The sequence below is a fragment of the Tupaia chinensis genome, unplaced genomic scaffold (assembly GCF_000334495.1).
Source record: "Tupaia chinensis unplaced genomic scaffold, TupChi_1.0 Scaffold000024_1, whole genome shotgun sequence".
NCBI classification, from domain to species: domain Eukaryota; kingdom Metazoa; phylum Chordata; class Mammalia; order Scandentia; family Tupaiidae; genus Tupaia; species Tupaia belangeri.
Genome location: NW_006159454.1, coordinates 954,148 through 964,233, shown reverse-complemented (window position 1 = coordinate 964,233; position 10,086 = coordinate 954,148). Strand labels below are relative to the sequence as shown.

General features: G+C 52.9%; 1 protein-coding gene across 1 annotated transcript in view; it reads left to right on the top strand.

Moving 5' to 3' along the window:
- The window catches only part of PPM1F (protein phosphatase, Mg2+/Mn2+ dependent 1F), a 41,144-nt gene that overhangs the window by 22,454 nt on the left and 8,604 nt on the right, over positions 1-10,086 (top strand). Inside the window, exons 4-5 of the mRNA XM_006140197.3 lie at positions 7,611-7,813; positions 8,364-8,552. Of these exons, the coding sequence (XP_006140259.1) occupies positions 7,611-7,813; positions 8,364-8,552 (392 nt within the window). The remainder of the gene's footprint in view (positions 1-7,610; positions 7,814-8,363; positions 8,553-10,086) is intronic.

Below are 10,086 nucleotides of genomic sequence, written 5' to 3'. Positions count from 1 at the left end.
AGGCTGCAGGGGAGCTGGGAGGAGGGCCTCAGGAGGGCCAGTGCAGCAGCTCGCTGCAGGAACGCCCCTCATGGCTGGAAATTCACCCAGAAAGGCCAACCCGGCCCCAAGAATCCCCGTGGATTTTCCCTTCTTTGCCATGAACTTTCCGTTGTGCTTTTCAACATCAGCGCATGGTTGAGGGAAAATCGTGAACAGGATGGGGTGGGGAGTGAGAACACGCAGCCGCAGCCACTGACATCAGGAGGCGCCCGGCCATCCTGGTTGTGGTCCCAGCCCTTCTTTCTCCCTGGAGCACAGCCTCGCCTTCCGCCTGGCAACAGCTGTCCCCCGTGACAGGCAGCCATATTGTTCTCTGCACAGCCAGCTGGCTTCCTGCCGGTGGCAGCTGCTGCTGCTCAGCTCTGCGGCCCCACAAAGGCAGGGGGCCCCCACCTCCGCGCCCAGCCCAGCCCAGCCCAGCCTGGGCGGTGTCTTGGCGGGTCCAGGCGGTAGACAGCGCCACCTGCTGGTGGGAAGGAACACTGCAGGGTGACCGCAGCTGAGCTCTGCACCTGGGCTAACGACCTGCGAAGGCGGTGGGGGCGCAGCCAGAGGAAGTGGCAGAGGTCCCAGCTCAACGCTGTGCCTCCCGCAGGTCTGAGCTAGCGGCCTTGATCATGCCCTCTCTGTCATGGGAGCGGAATGTCGCTTAGTAACAAAGTCAGCCATCCCCAATCAGCGCCCAAGGGCAGAGGTGTGACTGAAATCTCTCATGGCTACCAGCGGGCCCTCCCCAGTCATCCTCATCTAAGCCACCCTTGGGGCGGTCCCGAAGCCACCAGGACTCCACCCTTGGCATGAGCGCTCCTGTGCACGGTCCCCGTTTGTAATGCCTCTGCGTGAGCAGATGTTCAAGTCCAGACACTTCATGGAAACGTGAAGTTACGCAGCGCCTAACCGAAGGCCCCGTGGGCAGCAGAGTGTCAGGACGGGGCAGAGCCAGGAGCATGCAGTTTCCTGAGCGCAGCCGTCTGCCGAGCAGTAAAAGAAGCAGGCAGGGACGCCAGCGGGCGGCGTGCTGGTTAGTGCAGCTGGATCGCACGCACATGACTGACCGCACAGTTCAAGTCCTGGACCCGGAAGCCTGAAGCAGTGCCAGCTGCATGTGTGTGTGTGCCCCAAGTCCCGAGAGGAGAAAGGGATCGCGGCCTGGCCATCTCCTCTGGGAGTTGACTTCTCACTTCTCTCTCTGTCTCTGTGTTTCTCTCTGACAAGCGCACACACCCTATAGCAAACAAACAAAAACAGAAGAGAACAGGGCCAGCAGGTGGCATGGTGGGTAAGGCGCCGGACTCCCACATGGCTGGCCATGGTTCTAGTCCTGGATCTGGTGACTTGCTTTCTCACTTGCCCTTCCTCCCTCTCTCTCTCTCCCCTTTTCTGTCTCTCTCTCTCGTAAGTGTGCATGCCTTGTAGCAACTTAAATAATAAGGTGTAATGGTTATGTTGCTGGACTCCCATGTAGTCTACTGCAGTTCAAGTCCCATACCCAGTGGCTTAAAACTCACACTTGGGGCCAATTGACCATGGTTCAAGTCCCAGACCCCATGGCTTAAACTCATGCTGGGTGTGTGAGCGTGCGTGCCCAAGATCCCGAGAGGAGAATGGAGGAGAAGGGATTGTGGCGTGGCCATCCCCCCTGGGGGGTGATTTCTCGCTTTCTGTCTCTGTCTCTGGCGAGTACACATGCCCTATAGCAAAAACCTCTCAAAAAACAAACACAAAAAACTCACACTTGACGTGTGTGTGTGCATGCCCAAAATCCCAAGAGGAGAACGGAGGAGACGGCCATCCCATGCTGCATGACCATCCCCCCGGGGGGTGATCTCTCCCTTTCTGTCTCTCCATCAAGTACATGTGCCCTATAACAAAAAGTCTCTCTCAAAAAAGAAAAAAAAAAAAAGATAAATAAAATTAAATAAATAATTCTTAAAACATGTACACGAGAGAGTAGGGGAGGCAGCATGCGGGGACTGGCCGAGTGGGGGATCTGCTGGGCCTAACGCAGACCTGCCTTCCTGAGCTGGGCCTTCCCACAGCCGTTCTCGGACCTTCTGCCCCCACATCCTTTGACCTGGTCATGCCAGTCCCCATTGTTTTCTTTCTTTCTTTTTAAGAATTATGTTGTTTATTTATTTATTTATGTATTTGACCAGAGAGCAAGAGAGGGAAAGTGAGAAAGCAAGCCACCAGGTCCAGGACTCAAACCACAGTCGGCCATGTGGGAGTCCAGCGCCTTAACCACCATGCCACCTGCTGCCGCCCTTCCCCCCACCCATTGTTTTCAAGTGCTTGAATGGCCCCTGTCCCAAGTGTGGTCCCACCCCTTGCCTCAATGCAGGGGCTCCCCATGGCCTTCTTTCCCCTCACAGCGACAACTCTCCTAGGGCAGGAGCCCTTCCCCACGGCCCTCGGGGGTAGCCTGCAGCCTTCCTATGCTGCCCTGTTTTCGGTTGCTGGACCCTGAGCCCTCCTGGCCTTGGTGCCTGGCCTGGCTCACTGACCTGCCATGTGGGTCTGGGCCTGTGGGAGCCCTGGGGCGGGGGCAGGATGTGCATTGAAATAAGGTGGGTCCTGAAGGTGCAGCCCCTGCAGTCTCCCTCGAACCTGCGCCTTGTTGATCTTTCTATGTAGAAGCCAGGCGCTTTTGTTTTTCCTTAATTTTATTCATTGTCATTTTTATTTTATTTTATTTTTTATTTTGAAGTTGACCAGAGAGAGACAGAGAAGGAAAGTGAGAAAGCAAACTGCCAGGTCTGGGACCCGAACCTCCGTCAGCCATGTGGGAGTCCAGTCGCCTTAACCACTACGCCACCTGCTGGTTCCAGAAGCCAGACTTGACTTTTCTTTTCTTTTCTTTTTTTTTTTTTTGTTTTTTTGAAGCCAGGCTTTTCAATGAGTGCTAGGACATGTTATTTATTACTATGTAACAAATTACGCCCAAATTTAGCAGCTTAAATCCAGAGACATTACTCCCCCCAGTTTCCGTGGGTCTGGAGTTTGGGAGCACCTTGGGTGTGGTACCCTGGTTGTGGCCCTACAGACACCAACTACGCTGGGGAGACCCCCTTCCGGGATGGGCCAGCCACGGCCTGGGCAGGGGGCTCAGTTCCCTTTCCTGTGGATTCTGTGTGCTGCTGGACCGTTCTCTCAGACACAGACATCTGACATCCGGCTTCCTCAGACCAAGCGATTCACAAGAGAGAGAAAGTGAGAGGGGGCGGGGCCAGCAGGTGGTGTGGTGGTTAAAGGTGCTCAACTCCCATATGCCCGACCACGGTTCGAGTCCCAGAACTGGTAGCTTGTTTTCTCACTTTCCCCTCTCTCTTTCTGTCACTCTGTCCCTCTCTGGTCAAATTTAAATTAATTAAATAAGTAAGTAAATAAGTAAAATAAAAGTAATTTTTTTGAGAGGTTTTTGCTATAGGGTGCGTGCACTCGCCAGAAAGACAGAGAGAGAGAAACACAGAGTCAGAAAGTGAGAAATCACCCCCCAGGGGAGATGACCACACCGCAATCCCTTCTCCTCCATTCTCCTCTCTGGATCTTGGGCACGCACTCATAAGTGCCAGTGTGAGTTTAAGCCACTGGTTCTGGGACTCATGCCACGGTCAACTACATGGAAGTCCAGCGACGTAGCCATTTTGCCATCTGCTGGTCTCAATAAAAATTGTTCTTTTTTGGGAACCAGCAGTTAGCGTAATGGCTATGTCGCTGGACTCCCACGTAGTCAACTGCGGTTCGCGTCCCGGACCCGGTGGCTTAAAACTCACACCGGGCGCATGTGCGTGCGTGCCCAAGATCCAGAGAGGAGAATGGAGGAGAAGGGATTGCGGCGTGACCATCCCCCCTGGGGGGTGATTTCTCGCTTTCTCTCTCTATGTCTCTCTGTCTGTCTGGCGAGCGCACGCGCCCTACAGTGAAAATCTCTCCAAAAAAAAAAAATTGTTCTTTTTAAAAAAAATGAATTTATTGATTGATTTTTAATTTGATCAGAGAGGGACGGAGTATAAGACAGAGAGTGAAAGCAAGCCACCAGATCTGGGACTCGAACCACTGTCAGCCATGTGGGAGTCCAGCACCCTTAACTACCACGCCACCTGCTGGTCCCAAAATAATTCTTAAAGAAAGAAAGAAAGAGAGAGAGAGAGGGAGAGAGCGCACACGCCGTACACAAACCCAACATGGAGACCGCCTTGGTCTTTCCATACCACATCTGAAGCCAGACCTGGTCCCTTCCACCTCATTCATTCATGCTTTCTTTTTTAAGCGAATTCATTAATTTCTCCCGAGACAGATAGACAAGCCCCCCAACAGGGTCTTGATGCCACCATCTCCCTCCCGTGTCAGCAAGCCTGGCTCACGACACGTGCACACCCCGTGTGTACAAGGAGATCCCAGACAGCTCAGGGCCTTCCCCGCGTGGGCTCAGTTGCCTTATCACCATGCTACGGCCTGGCCCAGTGGGACTTTTACAGCCATCACACAGGGACCAGCAGGTGGTGTGGTGGCTAAAGTGCTGGACTCCCACATGGCCGACCACAGTTCTAGTCCTGGTCCCAGAGGCTTGAAACTCCCACCAGGCATATGTGCGTGTATGCCCAAACTCCTGAGAGGAGAGTGGAGGAGAAGGATTGCGGTGTGGCCATCCTTCCTGGGGGGTGATTTCTCATTTTCTCTCTCTGTGTCTGTCTGTCCAGTGAGTGTTCACACCCTATAGCAAAAATCTCTCTCTCTAAAAAAAAAAAAGAATTAATGACACAGGGCTAACCCTTGTAACAGAACGATATTTAAAAAGCATACTTGGGCCAGCTCAAGGCCCAGTTGTTAAGCTGGCTGGATCCCATATGGCTGACCATGCAGTTTGAGTCCTGGACCTGGCGGTTTGGAAAATACACTGGGCATGTCTGTATGCATGCTCAAAATCCCAGTGGGGGAGAGGGGATCGTGGTGGGACCTTGCCCCGTGGGAGGGGACAAAGAGCTTTCTTTTTCTATCTCTGTCTCTGGCAAGGGCGTCCCTCTTCTCCCAATTAAAACAATATATATATCCAAACCAGAATCTTTTGTTTTATTTTTTAGTGAAAGGAAAGGGTAGTTTGCTAAGTAAAAATATAAGTACACTCCTGAGAGAGAGGAACAGGCCTGAGCAGACAGAAAAAGAGTGGGTCAAAAGGCCCAAACCAAATTTTTGCTTTTTAAAAAATTTGACCAGAGGGAGAGAAAAGAGAATTGAGAAAGTAAGTGCCCAGCTCCAGGACTTGAACCGTGGTAGGCCATTTGGGAGTCCAGTGCCTTAACCACTATGCCACATGCCGACCCCACCAAACCAGATTCTTTTTTTTTTGTTTTTTTTTTTTTTTAAGAATTATTTTATTTTAAAACGGATCCATGTGTTCACCACAGAGAGAGACATAGAGACAGAAAGTGAGAAATTAGCTCTCAGGGAGGATGGCCACACCACAATCCTTTCTTCATTCTTCTCTCAGGATGTTTGGCATACACACACATGTGCCCAACATGAGTTTAAGTCACTGGGTCCAGGACTCGAACTGTAGTTGACTACATGGGAGTCCAGTGACATCACCAGTGCTTTAAGAAAAGTTCCTTAGCATTTCTTTGATTTAAGTTAAAACTGGTTTTCTTAATAGTACCATATGAACTTACCATTGAAAGTAGTTAGATCATTTAAGAAATTGTGTGATCAATACAATGTGGGTGCAAAAGGAATGGAAGACAATTGTAGACAACAGAGACAGTGGGAGAAGAGGGTGGGTAAGGACGGAGGGTCAGAAAAGGGGTAAAAATTCTAGGAACTATAAATGGAAAATTTGGGATAATAATATGCATGATTAAGTCACTATGCAGTATATTCTGGATGGGAAATCACATTTTGTATGCTGTGATGATGCTTAAGGAAAGAATGTAAATTAAGTTACAAAAAAAAGAAAAGTTTCAGAAAAAAAAATCCATAGAAAAAAATCTTTCTAAAAAAAACAAACAAACAACATAGGGGCCAGCAGATAGTGTGGTGGTTAAGGTTGCTGGACTCCCACATGGCTGACTGCGGTTCGAGTCTTGGACTGGGCAGCTTGCTTTCTCACTCTCTCTCTCTCTCTCTCTCTCACTCTCTCACTCTCTCACTCTCTCACTCTGTCTCTCTCTGGTCAAAATTAAGTAAATAAATAATGTTAAATAAAATAATTCCTTTAAAAAAAATAGTCAAAGTATAGACCAGTTCCATCGCCAGATCCCACCCAGATCCCACATGGCTGACTGCAGTTCGAATCCTGACTTGAAAAACATGCCATGCACATACGTGTGCATGCCTCCAATTCCGACGGGATGGAGAAGCAGATAAGGGATTGCAGTGTAACCATGCCCTCTGGCAATTAAAAAAATGCATATAAATTGGGACCAGCAGGTGGCATGGTGATTAAGGTGCTGAACCCACATGTCAGATCGTGGTCCTAGTCCTGGACTTGGTAGCTTACTTTCTCACTTTCCCTCTCTGTATCTCTCTGTCTCTCTCTGATCAAATTAAAAAAATAATCATGATGAATAAAATCCAATAATTCTTTTTTTTTTTTTTAAGAGAGAGATTTTTGCTACAGGGCACATGCACTCGCCGGAGAGACAGAAAGTAAGAAATCACCCTCCCGGGGGGATGGTCATCTCCTCTCGGGTTCTTGGGCACATATGCCTGGTGTGAGTTTTAAGTTGCCACGCCACCTGCTGGCCCCAGAAAATCTTTTTTAATAATAATAATAATAATAATAATTCTTTTTTATTTTTTCACTTTTTTTTTTTGGAGAGGTTTTTGCGATAGGGCGTGTGCGCTTGCCAGAAAGACAGTGAGAGACAGAAACAGAAAGCAAGAAATCAACCCCCATTTTTTTTTTTTTTTTTTTTTTGAAGTTTGGCTATAAGGTACATGTGTGTGCCAGAGAGACAGGGAGAGGGTGAGTGAAAGGCAAGAAGAGGGAAACTGAGAAATCAACCCCTGGGGGGATGGCCACACCATAACCCCTTCTCTGTTCTCTCCAGATTTGGGGCATGCATGCACACGCTCTTGGCATCATTTTTGAACCACCAGATCTGGGACTTGAACAGTCCTAGTCGGCCATGTGGGACCCAGCCACTGACTGGCCCAAGATGGGTCCTTTAGACAGGGTCTCCCAGTGCCGTGACCCTCCTGCCTCAGCCTCCAGTTAGGGTCATAGGCACATACAACCACACCCAGAGTGTGCAAGGTAGCCTGGGAACCAAACTCGGGCCTCCCACGTGGCTCCCAGCTTCCCGAGTAGCCGTGTGCTCCCTGTGCTGCACCATGGCTGGCCCCAGCCCAGACATGTCCGTCCGCTGATGACAGGCCACCATGCATGGTTTATGAGGTCGGTGTGCTCAGAGTACCTGGGGGGTGACCGGCTGGTGGAGCCTGTGCGACTAGTCGTGGGGTGTCTGGGTAACCGGGTGCTGGGGAGCAGGGGAAGCTGGGGGAGAGCCAGCAGAGTCCCAGCTGGCCCGGTCGGCCGGGTCTCCCTTACAAATCCTTCATGGGCCCATCAGTGCTAGATGCCAAAGCCTTGGCGCGGAGTTTCTTTAACCACCTCTGGGAAGTGTGCAGCCAGTGGCAGAAGCAGGTGCCACGAGCAGCCCGGGCCCCCCAGCGGCAGTGGCTGGTCTCCACCCACGCCATCCGGAACACCCGTCGCAAGATGGAGGACCGGCATGTGTCTCTTCCCGCCTTCAACCAGCTCTTCGGCCTGTCGGTGAGCACTCCCTCCGGGGCCCGGGGCAGGCGGGCAGTATCCTGCAGCGGAGGGGGGGGGGGAGGGTGCGGGGCCATTTTTGTGGGGGGGGGAGGGTGCTGGCCACCCAGGTGCCCATCAAAGCTTGCCAGCCGGCAGCTCAGAGCCAGGCAGCCTCAGAACACTTCCTGGGGGGTCTGCAAGGCACATTGTCATCCTGGTGCCTCTGGGCCATGGCAGCTGCTGGTCACCTTGCTTTCCCAGCGAGGGACGGAAGGAAGGCAGCGGGCTGTTAGGAAGGGACACGTTCACCTGTCCCATGGCAGCTGAGCCCCGACGCCTCTCACTGAGTCGCAGGGAGCGACTCAGTCCAGACAGGGAAACTGAGGTTCCACACCTCCCAGCTCACCAGTGGCCAAGCCAGGCTGCCCTGTCCGAGGGCGAGGGCCTTCCCCGTCCCCACCCGGTCAGCCCCTGGCTCCGCTCTCCCGACCAGAGCTCCAACTGGGGGGTCCAGATCCGGGCAGGGATGAGACGGGCAGGGCTGTGACTCTCGCGGCGTGGCTCCCAGGACCCTGTGGACCGCGCCTACTTTGCCGTGTTTGATGGTCACGGAGGAGTGGACGCCGCCAGGTATGCCTCCGTCCACGTGCACGCCAACGCCGCCCGCCAGCCAGAGCTGCTGATGGACCCCGCGGGGGCGCTCAGAGAAGCCTTCCGGCACACCGACGAGATGTTTCTCCGCAAAGCCAAGCGAGAGGTGAGAGCTGCAACCGGATGCTAGTGCGGCTTGCAGGCTGGTAGCTGTCAGCATCGCGGGCCCCTGTCTCTGGGGAGAAGGGACCGAAGTGGGCGGTGATGCTGGAAGGCCCCGCCTGGGTGCAGTGGCCGTCCTGTCACCTCATTCTTCCAGTCAGGGCCAGGTGGCGGGGCCATGGGAGGAGGTGCTCATTTGTCATTTGAATGGACTGGGGGGACGCCCGGCCAGGCCTTCTCCGTGGCCTCCAGGGGAAGCCGGGTCGAGGCAGGAAGGCAGGCCTCAGCAACCATAAGATTGAGTCGTTGACAGAACCTCAGTGGGCTCTGCGCTACAGGGGTGGTCCCCAGCCCCTGGCCCAAGGCCCCCCAGGGCTGGGGGGAGTGTTGGCCCTGGGGGTTGAGGAAGGTGTTCAGTATGCTCCCCACCTCCCCTGGCTCTTCTGAGCAGGCTCTCAGCAGCTGCTAGAGAGGCACAGCCCCCTGTGGGGGTGACTCGGGCCCCTCGCGTGGAGCCTACCCACACCGAACCTTCCTGCAGAATCTCATCGGGGCCGCCCACCTGGCCCGTGAGGTGGATACTAATACTGTGCCCAGTTTAGACGTTGGGAACCGAGGCTCAGTGTGTAAATGACCTGCCCGCAGTGAGGAGACAGTGGGGGAGAGGCGGTCTTCATGGGTCTGACACAGACCTCATTGAAAATCAGCAGAAATAGGCTTCGTCCCCCCCAGCAGAAAATAGTGCAGTGTCCAGGCCAGCCTCGTGGCCTAGTGGTTAAGGGAACTGGATCCACAGAGCCGACCACAGTTCGAATCCCAATCCCAGCTTGAAAAACACGCTAGGCATGTGTGCATGTGTACCCCAAATCCCAGCAGAGTAGAGAAACCGAGAGATTGTGGCGTGACCATACCTCATTGGAGGGGTGCCTTCTCGCTCTCTCTCTCCTTCTCTCCCCATCTCTCTCTTTCTCTCTCTCTGGTGAGTGTTCTAGCAGATTTGAAAAATAAAATCAGGGACCAGTAGTTAGCATAATGGCTATGTCACTGGACTCCCAGGTAGTCAACAAGGTTCAAGTCCCAGACCTGGCAGCTTAGTGAAAAACACGCTAGGCATGTGTGCATGTGTACCCCAAATCCCAGCAGAATGGAGAAACGGAGAAGAGATTGTGGCGTGACCATACCTCATTGGAGGGGTGCCTTCTCTCCCTATCCCTCCCTTCCTCTCTCTCCTTCTCTCTCCATCTCTCTCTCTCTCTCTAGTGAGTGTTCTAGCAGATTTGAAAAATAAAGTCAGGGACCAGCAGTTGGCGTAATGGCTATGTCACTGGACTCCCATGTAGTTGACAGCGGTTCAAGTCCCAGACCTGGTGGCTAAGACTCATGCCGGGCATGTGTGCATGCGTGCCTAAGATCCTGAGAGGAAAGTTGAGGAGCTGGGATTGCGGCATGGCCATCTTCCCTGGGGGGTGATTTCTCACTTTCTGTCTCTCTGTCTCTGTCTTTCTGGCGAGTGCACACACTCTATAGCAAAAACCTCT